Source organism: Rhea pennata, chromosome 2 (assembly GCF_028389875.1).
Source record: "Rhea pennata isolate bPtePen1 chromosome 2, bPtePen1.pri, whole genome shotgun sequence".
Taxonomy (NCBI): domain Eukaryota; kingdom Metazoa; phylum Chordata; class Aves; order Rheiformes; family Rheidae; genus Rhea; species Rhea pennata.
The window spans coordinates 156,223,619-156,240,358 of NC_084664.1; the positions used below are offsets into that span (position 1 = coordinate 156,223,619).

At 42.2% G+C, this 16,740-nt stretch overlaps 1 protein-coding gene across 1 annotated transcript in view; it reads right to left on the bottom strand.

Moving 5' to 3' along the window:
• NDRG1 (N-myc downstream regulated 1) overlaps window positions 1–16,740 on the bottom strand; it is a 38,946-nt gene extending 22,206 nt beyond the window's left edge. The window contains exons 1-3 of the mRNA XM_062570645.1: window positions 16,664–16,740; window positions 4,810–4,888; window positions 2,113–2,148 (exon numbers count right to left, since the gene is read on the bottom strand). Of these exons, the coding sequence (XP_062426629.1) occupies window positions 2,113–2,148; window positions 4,810–4,872 (99 nt within the window). The 5' untranslated portion in view covers window positions 4,873–4,888; window positions 16,664–16,740. The remainder of the gene's footprint in view (window positions 1–2,112; window positions 2,149–4,809; window positions 4,889–16,663) is intronic.

Genomic DNA, 16,740 nt, shown 5'->3' on the forward strand with positions numbered 1-16,740 from the left:
GAAAATCCACCCCATTTCACTCAAGTCTATCTAAAATAGCATGTGAAACAAGACTATTTCTTTCCAAATCTGAATACCTAGAGAAAGTTAATCTTGGAATAAAAACACCTCAGAGGCAGTCCTTAGTTTTCACCAGCAGCAGAAAATAAGTTACTCAGTCTAACATGCCCCTAAACAGGTTGAGCAAGCTGCAAGCTATATGGTGGACATCCATGTCCATACAGAGGCACTAAAACAGCTCCATCCTCCTGAATACTGAACATCTACTTTCTCAACCAGGTTTACCCTGTCCTAAGTGGGTAGCACATGGGTCAGGTTGTTTAACACACACAACCCTCACTGACAAGAACCTCCTGAGCCACACATGACCTTCTAGACTTCAGTAACCAAGGCTCTCACAACAGCTTCAAGCCATGTTCTTCATAAGTCAACTGAAGAAAAACTTCAAGATGCATAGGGAGGTTACACATAAACATCCTTTCCAGTAGTATTTCTGAATATAGCAGGTTGAGATTGTTTTTCCACATTTTTCCTCCTTGAACTAGAACAAGGAAGGATTAAATTCTAAGAAAGATCATTAAAAAAAGAGCCAGCACAACAAGGCTAAGTGACAAGAACCACCGGTCTGGATTAGCAACCGTTAATCCAAAACATGAAAAAAAAAAAAAAAAAAAAAAAAAAAAAAAAAAAAAAAGCTAAAGATTTAGAGAATTTGATCTTGCAAGTTAAAAATCTCTATATACACACTGTTTACAAACCAAGCAAATTTACTCCAAGAATAGAAATGAAATACAGGTCACTGCTAGTCAAATTTAATCAAAATACTGTAGTATTCCCTTTAGCAAACTTAATCTGGGATTCAGATTAATTTAGAACAAGTGATCAGTCTGGACCCAGACCAAAATCTCACATGCTGTGCAGTCTTGCAGGAAGCCACATAGTGACAATTTTGAACTTACATTTATCACGACTTCAAGTAGTAGATTTCATCATTAGAAAAATGAGGGGGGAGATGTAGATTAATCCTACGTTTTTGCTGTAAAAGTAAAGCCACTGAAAGATTCCCAATGAAGTGTCTGAATTAACCATCTCCCCTGTTTTCCAGCAAAAAGGATGCTTAGTTTGTGCTATGTTTTATCACCAATTTGCACAGTACCAAATTGGAAGCGTGTAAAGGTTCAAATAAAGTGCAATCTGTCAGAGTTTACAAAAAAGTTATTTTCTTCAAGTACACCCATCTGCAGATACAAGAACTAAGAAGAATATAATAGCTTTCCCTATTCTTGCAAGCTCTATCTCCCTCTTTACACTTCCCTGATAACTTCCTTTTATCCAGCAAGCCTCTTTTCCCCAACGCGCACATCCTATCCTCAGGGAGGTGAATTCACCGTGCACTTTTTGTCGAGGCAGGTGCAAGCTACTTGCTCTCTCCAAGTTCAGTTCAGCACATCTCAGAGCTCGAGTTGCATCTTAAGAACCAGAGAAGACAAACTGCTCAGCCAAAAGCCTAACACAGCAAGAAAATACAAGAGGAGAGCTAAAAGACTAAGTCAGCTCTTCAAAAGATGACAAATGGGTATGGTGGGATACCACCATCTGATCCGTCTGTATATTTTATGAACTAGTGTTCTGTCTAGGAGTAAACATACAGAAGCTACTGCCCTGGACAAAACTGATTGCTTAGTGTCGCCACGGCTCCACAGGCTTCACTATTCATTGGTAAACTTTAATGGGATACAGTAAGAGGGACATTTCCTTAGAGGAAATGCACACCCACCACTAACGAAAGAAAATTAATTGGGGAAAGTGAGTGCATGTGTGCAGGCAGAGAAGGATATTTTGCTTTCACTAACACCGCAGAAGAATCTCATGCAGCAAGAATAGAGCTGTTCACAATCCTTTCACCTCTTTTGGATGAAACTTTCTCAGCTTCAGTTTGAAAAGACCTCCCGCAGTGAAGTCCCCTTCACTTCATTATGTAAGAACTCCATCCAGAGCCCTGTCCCACAATAACAGCATTTCTGACGAGTAGTCTCTCATTTCTTATCACCTTTATTTAAATAAAAATTCAGCTTCTCTTTTACCCAAAGAAAGAAGAGGAGCTTTACTTGCCTGAACATCAAAGTCTGGAAGGAGGCGAGTGATAGCCTGCGAAGAGATTAAGACATTAATGTAAGTAACTTTTGCAGCTACAGAAATCTGCTTTTACTTAAGCACTCAGACTTGTGTGCTCTAAGCCACAAATGTAAAAATTCACCATAGAGCTTTCACCCATTTATCTTCACAGCAAATGTCAAAGCAATAAAATATTGGCTTACAGACCAGCAAAATAAGGCACAAAACCCAGAATATCTTAAGTTATCGCTACAGTCACTGGACAAGTCAGAAGAGTAAAACACAGAACTTTTCCATTGCTTATTCCAGTCACAAGAAAGCTGACAGCCCACTTTAGTCCTTCCTAGGATGGAAGGTCTCTTTGTTAGGACATGCAATGGGCACTTGAAACTCACTTACGCAGCTGTTACTGGAATTTGGTTATGCAATGTGGAAGGTGGGAAGGATTTTATCCTGGGCAAAAACAGGCTTTGTTATGTTAGGGAAGCTGGCCAGACACGGAGGGGTCTGTTCCAACCTGTGACTGGCCATCAGTATTACTGACAACCTCCTGCCACTGTCCAGTATCCCTGCCAAGAAGGGAATAGGGCAATATCCTCCCCATCTCTGATGGTCTAAGATGTTTCACAACCTCAAAGAGAGAAACTCCTTAAAGCAACCCTTAGCTACTAAGCAGCACCAAATGTTAACTGTATTTCCATTAGGATGATCAAATACAGAGGGAAGAACAGCTTTGCAAAGCCTACACTTGTTATACTGCAGAGTGCAACAGGGAAGCCAAAGCCTGAAAGAGAAATACAGAGATAAAAAAGCCTAGGATCCTGTCAAGAAAGTCATGTAGCCCCAGAAGCCCAGGTAAATTAAGGACAGAAGACATCAGATGTACAACTGCTGTCTTGCATGATGAACTCCCAGCACCGCAGTACAACTTGCAGTTGTGAGCTGTGATCTTCATGTAAGTAGGCAGTGTCTTGTATATGAAGACAGGATATCTAAAGAGGTGACTGAGCTTGTGCAAGTCAGTTTGCACAGTCTTAGCAGAAGATGAGCATTCACTCTGTGTACGCCACATTTTTAACCTTGAGCAATTTGCTGGGTTGGTCTCTAGCTGTAAGAAATAAGCTATACTTAAATATTATAGTGTTCCAGTATAGTCTAAAATTCAAAGGAATATAAGTGGATATGGAATTCATCTAGACCTCCTATGACTGTAAGGTTGCATGACTGTTTAGAAGCAAAGACTCAACTATACAAGAAAACCTGTGTACAGTACAGCCAAAACATGTCTTTAGGTTGCATCACCCACTCAACGCCAATTCCTTCTGTTAGTTTTGTTACGTGCCAAGTGTCCTTCATGGCGATCATTTTTTCCACTTTTTAAAAATACATTAAACAATTTCATTTACTCCATGTTGAAAACGGCCACAGAGGAAATCAGTGCAGAGGAACTGTGTGCCAGTTTGTGCATAGAGAAAATTTAAGGTAGCATCATGAATAAAAGCATATAGATGAGAAGCTGTATCTTGACAACAAACTCTACATGAGATAGAAACCCCCAAAGTTCTTCAATGTTAAGACATTTATTTGAAGAACTTTGAAACATAGATATTCCAGTAACTATGACACTTCTGCTCAAAATCTGCTTCACTTTGCTATTCCTGAACAATATTAGCATTAAAAAGGGGATCTTAGTTTCTGAAAAGTTTGAGTGCTGCTTTCACTGGTAGCCAAACAGGCTCTGCTTTCATGCAATGTCCTTGGCAAAGGAGCTCTGTTTAAAGTTTCCCCAGCCATTTCACTGCAGTCTTAAGTGGAAACGATTTTCTGAAGTGTTTATGCAACAGAGGTAGGGGACAAAAAAGAAAGTAGCAGATAGAGCAATGAATAGTTCTAGTAAAGAAAAAGAAGAAAATAGATTCATTATCATCAATAATTATGATCATTGTGAACAGAAGAAAAAAATATTATTTCTGAATCAAGGGAAAAGCTGACAGGTTCATTCATACATTGCAGTTAAGTATTTGCCAAGAACATACCGAAGCACAGAGCACTATTATCATAGAACAAGGTCAGACAGGCACTGAACTCAGACACTGTGGGTGGAGAATTACTGAAAAATAGTGGAAGAAAAGAAAGGAAAAAGGAAAGAAACACAGCACAGTTAGGTAAAAAGGCTTAAGATATGCCGCAGCCCACAAGGTATGCTTACAGCTTGTGTACATACAGCTGGCCACAGTCCTGAGAGCAGCTTGGCTGCAGCAAGGCAGAGCTCAGTGCAGCCTGAGAGGACAGGATGGGGCACGGTCATACTTCAGCACAGACACGTACGTGGCTCTCCACATAGTTGTGCCTCTTTAAAAGGATACTGGTAAAACAGTCTGTACCCCTACATTTATTAGTCTACAGATATAGATGGATCTATATAGGAGTTCCAACTGGAACCATCTAAAATAGTTATAACTGTCATTATTCAAAAAAAAAGTCACCATCAGAGGAGCACTCAAAGAACAAAACCAAAGACAGAAAGAAAAATAACTAAGGCTAAATTTTGCCTTATTTTCAAAATTGTCCTCCTGCTGTCTCCATCTTTCCATCTTCTCACACAATTTGCTAGAATTAATGTACTAGTAACTGTAGTTCCAATAATAACTCTGAAATACAATATCTGAGCTCTAAAAAGGTTTAAAGACTTACCTCCTCCTTCTCTACGAGAGGTTTCACCTCTGCAAGGTGAGCATCCTGGAACTCTGCTGACATGGTCAGTAGCTGATATCTGCAAAAATGATAAGATTTGTTCTTGACTTGTATCAAAGATTAAGTACAGAAGCAAATAAAGATCCCCTTCAGTGACCTGCTACCTCAGGTTACAGTTTAGAAGATCTTTACAAGAACATTATGAATCTCTTGGAGGAATCTATTCATTTATATGGAGTGCTGTAGTCAGACGCAAGACATTCAGTTTATTTTGGACATGGAAATCTTTTGGCTTAAGAGCACTTACAGCTCCAGCACAGCTGCACAATGCTGAGTGCACAGACCCCTGGTTCTAACCTGAACATCTAATTCGGGCAGACGATGTTTATTTGACCTTAACATTAAAGCTTGTTAAACTCAACTGGTGTTATGAACAGTTTATGAAGGTCTATATTAACTTAAGCACTTCAGCAATTTTCTGCCAAAGCACAGAAACACTTGCTAGATCCCCAGTACCAGTCTGTTGCCAAGACAAATTGAGCAGCAGACCCCTCTGCAGATGCAGTGTGATTTCTGCATGTTGAGCAGGACTTAGTTCACTTCAGTGAAGAGTTTGCTCCAAATTAGGAGCTGCAGGACAACAGCATGTTTTTGTTCTCACAGCAGAGGATAAGGCGCAGGAGGTAGAGGGCTGCTCCATGCGAAGCTCGGCAGAATGAGCAGAAACACCTCTTTAAGGAGCTACTGAACCCATTTCAATGGCAAGATGAGGAACACAAAAGTCAAAGCAGGTTGAACAATCTCCTGCTAGAGAAATGCATGTCATTTTCATGCATTTGGGGGCAAAACTGGAATTCACTGAATACACAATGATAAAATATATCAGTTCAGTTATTTCTTGAGAAAACTGTAGAATTAACTCTGAAGCATACTCAAAATGCAAAACAAAAGGCTGTAACATGTTGAGGACTTAAGTGCAATTGCAAACAAACATTTTAATCATTAGCAGTTTTCCCAAAGAGGGAAAACAAGATTCAAATCAATTCTTTAAACCATAGTTTCCTGCCTCCTTATTTGAATCAATAAGCCCAGCCTACCATCAACGACCTCATGCTCAAGAAGCGCTGTGAAGCCCGCAGTGGCAGTCAGGGGCAGGAATATCTTTGGAATTCAGCCCCATGGGTTAACTCAAGACACTTTTCCCAGGCCAAAAGTGTTCAGGTGAGAAAGTTTGCAAGACAGCTGAATGCTGCAGAAAGCTGTGAAGTGGTAGGCACTGATTAAGAAAGCTAGTGCCAAACATCCGCTACGGCAGCGATGTGTGCAACCAGTTTCAGAATTTAGGAATCCTTGCTGTAAGCTATGGAACTAGATGGATTTTTTTTCCCCCACAAATATTTACACTAGGGATTTTAAGCTTAGAGAAACTCTTCATGAATATTTAACCCACCACTTGAGGCACAAAGTAGTAACAAAACTGTCCTTATTCCAAATCATTGTAATCCAAATTTACAACAGGGCACCAGAGCTATTTAAATATAGTTAGAAAAGTCAAGACACAGTTAATTCCCCAGCAGTCATTCTGATTCACTCTTTTACTTCAAGTTTTCCAGAAAGTTTAGCCTACTTAAGATTTTTGATTGTAAAGAACAAGCTAGAACAAGCTAACTGAAGCTGAGTGGCATTTTAGAAACAGTGTAACATAGTCTCACAATTACAGCTATCTCTGTAATCTGCTGTTCTGCACAGTGAGCTATTGTATATGGCAGAAAGGGGGAAAAAAATGAATGCTGCAGCAATATTTTGAAGTTGAAAATATTTATATGCAGATGCAGCTAACAAGAGACTTTTTGCACAGCAGCAAGTTCTGTCAATATAGAAAAAGCACTTTAACGTTTCCCTGCGTTCTGCAACAGGGGCTAGAAGTAGACAAGGTTTTTCCATGTTTTGTCTATACAGGAGGCAAGTAAGAAGCCAGACTCCCCACAGTCTTCCAGTAAGAAGCGGCTGGTGGAACAATGCCACAGCTTGTGCTTGTGAAAGAAAGCTGTTTACATGGGACAGTTTCAGATTTTCAGGGGGCCAGATCATTGATTACAAATGACAAATAAAACAGCGCCAAAGAGAACTGCACCGATGCCTTTCCTAGCCTTAAAAAAAGGAACATTACTGTTTTCATAATAGTTCAAAGTTGTTGCTCGATGTTTCCGAAAGCATCAACGCTGGGAAGTACTGACAAGCAGATCACACTACTTCCATAAAGGTTTACTGAACAAAAGCTTAATGTGCAACAAGTCAATGTGCTCACTTCTGGAACCAAACCAGATCTTTAAACTGCAGTATATTTTCATGGCAGGCATTTCCAAGTTCTGGGTTTTCCTTCTCTCCATCAGCAACACCTGAAACTTTCCCATCAAGAGAGAACCCTGATCACCCAGCGGGACAACCTGCCATTTGCCAAAAGTGGCAAACAAAGTCCTGGTGTCTGACCTCGTTGTAAAAAACCATCCTACTTTCAGAGGAGAAAGTTGTTGTGGGAAGTGGTTTTGTATCATCTGTGCTCAGTACAAGTTTTATATTATGTAAATGGATGCTTCTGTGCTCCCTTTGACATGGTACAGTAGCTTAAAGCCAATGCAACTGCAGGACTGTCCTAAACAGATAACTATAAAGCATTGCTTTATATACAAGTCTCAAAACCCTTGCCTTACCTAAGTGTTCAAAATTCAAAGTTCACTTATATCTGCAAGCATTTGTGCAAACTTGTCAGCTCTAAGAAAAACATTCCCCCCCCCCTTTCACTCCAGTTTGCCCAGTGCTGCGTGCTCAGAGGTCACAGGTTCTCTCCTCCAGGACCAGCTGCCACGTCCGAGCGGGCTGCCACCAACCTGTGCCCACTTATGAGCCAAACCGTCTGGAACCACAGCTTGAAAGTTCATGTTTCAAAACAGTCATGCCTGTAGCTGAGACTAATTAAAGATTTAAGGCACCTTTGCTGCTGGTAAAGTCCTTTAAAAGTGATCACACGTGTGTTTTGCCAAGTAGCAGGAAAAGCAGCAAGGCAGCTTAGAGGGAGCAGAGGGGCATGGGCAGGGTAAAGCAGTCTGTGCAACACATCACTAATGTCCTTCAAAAAGGCTTTTCTGAACCGAGCCCAGTCCAAACCCACTACTCCCAAATCACCAAAGTTTCCTAAACAAGACTAGTGCTCAGGAATCATTTCCTTGGCCCTGGTTATTCAGCTTTTATCAATTCAGAATATATCCCAGAATATTCCTTGTAGGAATACAGGTAAGCAGAAGGGTGACACTTTGACTTTATTCTGCAGTTGATCAAAGCACTATTGAAACAAGCAGGTTTGGGCAAGGAGGGAGAGAATTTATAAAATACCACCAGAGCTTTGCCAAAGTTGATTAGCAACGATTGCCATCGGTCGCAGCTCTGAATCAGGTATACACCACTAGAGAGCAAATCATCACGCAGCTCAGACCTCTGACAGTAAACCCAAGAAAGCTACTGCGACGCTCGAGCATCGCTTGCAGCTTCACCAACAGCCAACTAGGCCCTTCCTACTGATTAACAGCAAGCACTGAACTAGTGTCCAACCCGCCCTCCCCCCAAAGAAGTTTATGGCCACTGTAAATTGGAGAGGAGCTTGAAAAAAAACCTATCTCACGTAAAACAAAATGAGCAGAGTTCAACTAAAGACACTGGTGCATGGTTATGCCAAGACATCGTAGCTATACTCCACAACACACTCTCATTAGGTGCAGTTCACAGTTCAGATAGTTCATAATAAACAGCACAAATCTAGCCTTCCTATTTATGATTCATTTGAAAATTATTCATTTTGCAATTCATGCATAAGTACCTGCCTATACTATTCCCCATTTAAGCTATTCTCTGCTGCAGATATTGATGTCGTGATCTCCATGGAGCACCATCCAAGTTACTGACATAGTTCCACAAAATAAATCAAGAGGTTTTAATAACAGTGATTCTTCCACAGTTCTTCCTCTCCCTTAAAAAAGAGAAAGTCTCCCTTTTGACAGTTAAGTAGCATCAAATGAACAGTTTGAACAGTAAGTGCCAAAAGCTGGAGATGCTGAACTACTTAGGACTTGTTTCCCTGAGTTGCTGGTAATTCCATGATAATCTCAATTTGCAATTAAAAGTTAATAACCTGAAACCAAGGAAGCAAGCTTGGAATAGTAAGCCCTAAATCACCTAAAGTCTCAAATCAAAAAGATAAAGAACCAAAGTGTATTTCTAAATTAAAAAAAGCCTTGGGGAACTGAAACAGTTATGCAGCCTGATGGCGTTGAATGTTTGGGGCTAGCAATACTGTGAGCCTCAGAACAACAGTAAATTTTGATCCACAGATGGTCTGTGAATCGCTGTCACCCAGCCCTCTTAAAGCCCAGAACACCACAGGCACTCGTTTTAATTTTTGCTATTTCTAACCAATTGGCTTTTATTTCTTCTTAAATTCCTTTGTGAGCTACCCCACAGTCAGCACACTTTAACGAGTGCTATAGTTGAAAAAGAGCACTCAGGCTGCTGCCTGCCTCACCCACTGGTTTTACTGGCTTAACAGCAATGCTCAAAGCCAAAAAACCAAGAAGGGCTTAAAGTTTTAGCCATTTTTAAGGTTAGATTTATGCAATGGGCTAATCGAGCTGATTATCAAACTGAAAGGTTTTGGCCAAGATCTTGAGTCCTGTGCCAAACAGTCAAATTAAGCCACAAGGAGACGACTGTATGACTGAGCTAGCAGCTGATCTGCCACCGGGCTCCAGCTCACGGTGCGTGGATACTTCACTGCAGCGTTTCTCACAGCTATGCTTGCCTCTGCTTTCATCACATCCTCATGGCCAGAAAGCCAAGATCTCCAGGCTCTTCTCCAGTCCTTTTGTGATAGCTGTTTCACTTGTACCATCGGTACAAATGCCTGTAAACGCACAGAGTCATTCAGCTGCAATCACTTGGGGTTCAGACACAGCCTTTAACCTGCAAAGTGGTCAGACCAGGGACTAGTTATTCCCCATGTGCATGATATATTCTGGCAGCTGTAAGTTAATAGTAGTGTTAAAACAAGCTGAACTGAAGTAACCCCTCTATTCCACAGATGGTAGGAAACACTTAAGAAAACTGTTGCAATACAGTTTGCACAATACTTTCACTGAGGGATGAGCTGAAGAATGTTCCTTGGAAAGTTTGGGTTCCTTCTCTGTTTCACAGGAGCAAAAAATCTGGCTCACACACACTTGTCCTCTCCACAGTGGTGTAAGTTAGTATATTCCTAATTTGCAGGGAAATGAAGAACTTGCAACAGTCTTAGCTGGGTTTCTGCTTCAGCAGCTGCCAATATTGCCTAGACTACAATACCACAGCTTCAGGAAGAAGAGATTACAAACCCTGATGAAGTTCTGAAATTGAGGTTTGTTTAACATCTGGCATCTAAAACTGCTTCCAGTCACACTTCTGTGAAACTAAAGTCTCCAACAGTAAGTAGTTTCTTTAAAGAACTTAAATACCAGTGCTTGCACAGGACTTTCTAGCTATGACAGTAGCTATCATCCCAACATGCTTCCTCAAACAGCAGTTTTCAGCCGACACAACTGCGAGTTGTTCTTCCTCAGGGCAACGGCCTGGTACGGCGTGTGGGGAAGGGAAACCAACTGCTTGCATGGGAAGATGCCAACATCTCATTGGCAGTCTAAATTTATTTAGAAATGTGTTCTGCCCATTTGTTCTGATGCCAGTATTGTCCTTCAGCTTTAAAGGATTCCACGCTGTGGGTGGCAAGCACCACAGAGAGAAAAAGAGCAAAGAGCTATCAGATGTCTTCCCAGGCTTCGTTTTGTTGCCCAACCAAGCCGGTCCGTCTCCTTTCCCTTCCCAAACATCCTCCTCACCCTTCTCCGCATCTGTCTCACTCTCCCAATTTGACTGCACAATTAAAGGTCTCAAGCAAAGATTAAAGGCAACGCGTTGCTATGAATACTCACACCTCCTCTGCACCTGGGTGTGTGGCTGGACTTTGGGAGCAGAATAAATGAATACTGCAAAGATGCACTAGGCATTTCATAACATGGAAGAGACTGCTTTTGCCACAAAGACTGCAGTCTAAGCAGACAAGAAACAAGCTATTGTTCCTGCAGCTCAGTGTCAGGCCATGCTTCCCACCCCCTCCTATTTTCAATCTGCCATGGCTTAGTAGTTCATAGCTTCTGCCCAGCTGCAACTACTTCAAAAAGTGGGTGGTTCCTGCAAGTTAGAGGCAAAAAACATACTGAGATCATTCCAGAAGGAACAGGCTTGTAGTATACTCAGAGATGAAGAATGTTATTTGGCTCTAGGTTGCACCCCTGCAAGCACATAGTGGTTTCTTTTTGTGCGTTTTGCATTTTCATGTTGATATTGCAAAGCTAAGCACTCAAATTGCAAAGTGTCACAGTTAAGGCTGACAGTGCATCTTAAATTAATTTATTAGGTCATATACAGATTATGGCTTCTGAGTTCAAACACTACTTGTCCTGCCACCCATTAAAATTGCTTGCTCATTGCTGCTTTAAGTTTTCTTTAGAAACCCTTGTCGATGTGTCTGAGCTAACATTTTCTGTGACAAGTGCCTAAGTTTTTGTCCAATTTTTAAAAAGGAGAGTAGAATTTATGGATATTAATTTGCTCCTGCAAGCTCAACAACCCTATTAAACTATCTTTGGGTCACAGACTTCTCTTGCCGGTGCATCTCAGCACCTGGAGGCACGTTATGATCTTCACAAGGGCTGAGCACACTCTGGCCTACAGCACAGCAGCAAAGACCGGTGAGTGTGTGTCTGAGTTAACACTAGGGCCAGAATATTCCTTGCTTCTCAAAATAAAGCTTTCAGATTCCTTCAGGATGGACAACAAGCAGTTCTGCATCCTTGCATGACTATTTTCAAAACATTATCCACCCATTCTCCAGGTTAGCGTGCACTATAGCAGGCAGAAAACCATTTGAGAATTTCAAGTTTTTTCCAGACTTCACTTACAAGAGGGGTTGAAGTTATCCATGCCCATATCACTATTTTAAATCAGGATTGTATATATAACTTTGTAAAATGCAGTATGTTTTACCTGGGGGGGGGGGGAGGAGGAGATGCTTTTAAATTATATTATCTAAGAAAAAAAAATATTTTGAATTTGCCAAAATATAAAAGGTCATTATAAAACTGCAACGCCTCTGTTTCTTAAAATAAGGATGTAACATAGTATGATGTAACTTCATTCAAGGATACAAACACATCCTAAAATCTAGCAGAAGCAAGATCTTTAGAGCACCCTACAACTGTAGCAGCAGGAAAATGACATCAGTCTGGCAATACACATGGGAGCATCCTGAAGGAAGCAAACTAGCGACCTGCAGCAAGAGCAATCCTTCCTTCCTTCCTCCTGCATTTCCCTCCTGCATTTCCCGTCTGGACGGCTGCGTACCCTGCTGATGCAGAAATTCTCCTTTATCAACCTTCTAACTCTTCTGTTATACCTTATGCCTGCTATTAAATACCTCCATCTGTTTAGGAAGACAACTCCCTTGAGTTGAACACCAGTGCCTCCACCTACAGGATCTCCTTCAGAGGCATCACAGATTATGATCCTTATCATTTAGATTTTCCTTCCCCAAAATTAGGATTTCTGTTAAGGGATAAAAGTTCATCATGTAAGAGTAGTGAAATAACACAGACAGAACAACAACAAAAAGGAGGATGAAAGCACATAAAGAATGTATTTGAAAGGTAGGTTTTTTGCTGTACTAGATTATGCTCTTTCCATTAATTTTTGGATCATCCATATGGTGCCAGCAGACTACTCATACACATCCATGGTAGAAAAGCAGCTAAAAGAGCTACACTTTTGAAGTTATACTTAGTTCAGACAGGAAGTAGCCAGTGCAAAGTTTGGAAAAGTACTGGAGATCCAATTTTAAAACTGAACTCCAAAAGGAAGATCCGCATTGACCGAATTCCAGCTTGTAAAGAAGAAAAAACCTGACTGACAGATGAAAGAGACATTAGAACTGCGGCAATTAACTGAAAGGAAGTAGCACAAACCCCAAAAGAAACATAGGAAACACCATTGGTCACGTAAAGTAAGAGCAGTAAAAAATCAACATACATCCTGCTTTGTACGAACAGATGCAGCTGTGAAAAAATTCATTGGCAGGGACGGTGCAGCTGCGCAGCAGCGAGCACAGTGCGGTGCTCCCCTGCACGGGGACCGTCCCGTTTGACTCCGTACCGCCGGGCATCACCCAAAGACAACACTCTCGAGCCAGGTACGAAACTAAACAGGCCTGATCCTGCACCAGGCTCTCAGTGAAAACCAAATTCATCTCCCTCATTCCGAAACACAAGAGCTGGTGCATTTGGGTCTGCAACGTGGATGATTGCCATCTCAACCCTCCGAGCACCTGCTACGCCTAATTAAATGGTAAATAACAGTACCAATTCTTAGGGACTCTCAGGATTGAGTTAAATTATGCCATCATCACACTTCAATGATACACCATCACCACGTTCAGGAGAGGCTTTGAATGGTTTCTTACTGCTACCCTAACTCCGCAGCCAAAGGGAATTAACAGTGGGGATTACCTCCTGCTGGCCAGGCCTGCTGAAGTTACCCCAGGCTCTGGGAGCAACAGAGACAGGAAAGAAACATCATTTGAGAGAAACATCAAGTTCAATAGCCATTATATTCATAGCCATTGATTTCCAAGAGGCCTAACCCAGATTTCAGTCATCTGTAGCAACACACAATACAAAATCTGAAAACTGTGTTGCTTCTTTTAAGAGTCCAGTAAAGTTAGTGTATTTCCCATGACTTCCAAGTGTTAAAAATTACTTTATTTGTAACTTTTGAGACAGAGCTTTTGACAGATAGTCCAGAGATACCCCGATCTGCCAAAAGCTGGAGATACCCTCGCCACTCCAACCACTAGGAAGTTCTTCAGCAAGAAGGCTGAAGGGACCTTTGAGCATTAGGTAAGTTTAAAAGTATATACCTAGAAACTGAAGGTCTTATACACAATGTCACCTTACTTGGTGAAACAGAGGTACTGACAGGAGAGGGTAAGCTCTTCTACACTTCCTAAATTTTTTTTTAGGCGCTGTGGCACAACGTGAAAGTTAAATGTAAACAAGCTGCTGATCAGAAGCAGTCTTCAGTCCTAAGAATCAGCAGTTAATCACTATCAGGATCAAGTGGTTGCTGCATTAATAAACATCTCCTGGTTTCTGCAGTTCGCTTTTTACTTGCCAAACCTGACCAACTAGAGAAACTCACTGGTGCTGCATACAGCTCAGTCCTAGAGCTGAACTGATCTAGGCCACTAGTTCCCTGGGTTGTGCTCCCCCCCCCCGCTAGCAAAAGAGCTTGTGTTGCTTTAAGCTTCCAGCTGTATGCGTAATGTAAACAAAGCTGATCCACCATAATTAGAATTCTCATTTCTGAGAGTTTCAGCTTCTGGTCGTCATCTTTCTGAAGGACTTCAAGCCAGTTCTGTATCTTTTCTTTCATTCTTGTCTATTCAGGCAATAAAAGCAGAAAATGTCTTATTACATACTTGTTTAGCATTTAGCACAACAGGTTCCCAGGCTCTAATGAGATTAAGTGTAAAAACTGTATTTTCTGCCTTATAACTATTTTTGGAGACCAGCTCCCATGCTATACTGTATGTGAAGATGCACTGTGATTTCTCATTTAACTGGCATAATGCAACAAGGAATGTTCAAAGAACAGAATATTTCCCACTGGAATAAAGAGAATTGGGAAATCCTGTTGCTTTTACTAATCATTCTTTTAAATGTAATCTACCCAAGTCATCTGTCACAGTTCTAGCATTCCTTTTGCTTTTGGCAGGAACAAAAAAAGCCATTGTCCAGCACAGAAACAGCAGCACTGGAGGAGTCTGCTGGAGGAGCCTATTTGTCGGTGGGGTTGGTGCCTGCTCCCACGAGGTGGCTCTCCCTCAGCAGGGGCACACACAGGACTTTGGCTACTGTCAAATCCTGCAGGACCTCGACACTTCTAACATCTCTATCCTGTGGTCACCTTGGGTGAAGTGGCGAGTGGATGAAAGGATGGCAATCACTACATAAATGCTTTTTCCTAAAGGAATCAAGTGAAAAACCACAGCTTCTAGACCCCCTTCCACCAGTTTGGTTTGAGGACAGCCACTTTGTAGTGCTCTCAAGGGAATGATTTCATCTTTCAGTTGACATATTTCTTGGAGGAATTTTGGGTCAAAGTTGTCAGAGTCCAGCCTGCTGAGGTATCTGCTGTACTGCACTGCAAGGAACTCAGACAAAGAGGCTGTGGCCTCCAACTCCCCAGACCCTCATTCCATGCAATCTGCTCTGTTCATCCTGCAAAACACCACGTACACAAAACACCACATACACAAACCATATACATCCTCTGTACTCTCTCATTACAGCATTAAGAATGGTTTCATTACATCAGTATTTTCCAGAAATCTCTGTATGTCAGAATACATGCCAAGTCCTCCTGACCAAAAATTATTTTTTGAAGGCAGAGAGCTTATTAGGACTCCAGGGACTGTACAAACTTTTAAGAAACACTGTTTTTGCTGCACAGGCTCCTCAGTTTTACCATATCATCTGCAGTCATGAAATGCTTCCTCTTGCTTTAGCCACGTTAGACTATAGTAAGTTGAAAGTGCACAAGATTTTAAAAAAACTGCTCCTATCACCAAGATCAACATGCCATCAATTTAATGCCACTCACTGAAGTTTTCCTCCAAGTTATGTCCATAACAAGCCTATAACTGCCAGGCTAAAAAAAACCAAGACAGGCTTTTCCCATGTTTACTTGAAGCAGCAGACAGCTCCTGTTTACAGAATATCTCCAGTGCTTGCCCTGGATAGTCAAATTTTTCTGCAGTTGTTTACTTTTGACACTTACATCTCCCTGCCCTCTCCCTTAAGGAAGGAAAAAAAAATAAAAAAAAAAAGATCAAAATCCACAGGAAGTCAAACAGTGCAACAACTAGCAGCCACACTGTTCCATGCCCCTATTACCAATTTTCTAGGTTCAAAATACAGCACCTATTTAAAGAGACAACTCAGGAGATAAAGAGACTGAGTAATATATTTGATAACTGTCTCTGTCTGGGACCTGAAAGGACCCTTCTGCTGGGGATGAGGTGCAAAAGCAAGCAAGGTGGGCTTCCTAATGCAGTAGGTAACGCCAATGGGAATGCTAGTTTGCAAGTGTTTCATAGGCAAACAGTAATACAACGGAAACGCTAACCAAAACATCCTCAGTGCCAGAAGTCAAATGACACGTTATGTCATCAGCTCCGGTCCCCGGACGGCACTCGCTCTGCAAACACTACCCTGAAGTGCTCCACAGCAGAGCCTGCGGGTGCTCAGCAGGAAACTGCATCTGTCTCCACGCATGACCACCACAACCCCGCGGGCACTCATCACACCACTCATCTGCAGCAAACGCCACGCAGAGCTGCGAAAGCAGGACGCCAGGAGCCCACTGCCATCAGGAAAGCCTCAGCGCTGGTTTCAGAGCTTATTTTCTCCCAGCTCGGTGCTGCAACAGGCGAGAGTGACGCGCAGCACCGCTCCCCCAGTGCGCAGCCCCCGGCTTCCCACCGCCTCCCCGGGCGGCTCGGACCGAGAGGAAGGAAAGGGGCTTATTAATAAAAAATAAAGAAAGAAAGAAAGGAAAGGAAAAGGACGAGAAGTGATGCTCAGGGGCCCATTCCCGCCCCCTCGCGGGGCGGTGGGGCCCGAGGCACGGAGGGACCCCGCCAGCGCGGCTCCTGCCTTACCCGCCGCCGCGGGAGCCGCTCTCCGTGCGCCGCCTCCGCCGCGCTCCTGCCGCCGCCGCCCGCGGCCGCGGGGCGGA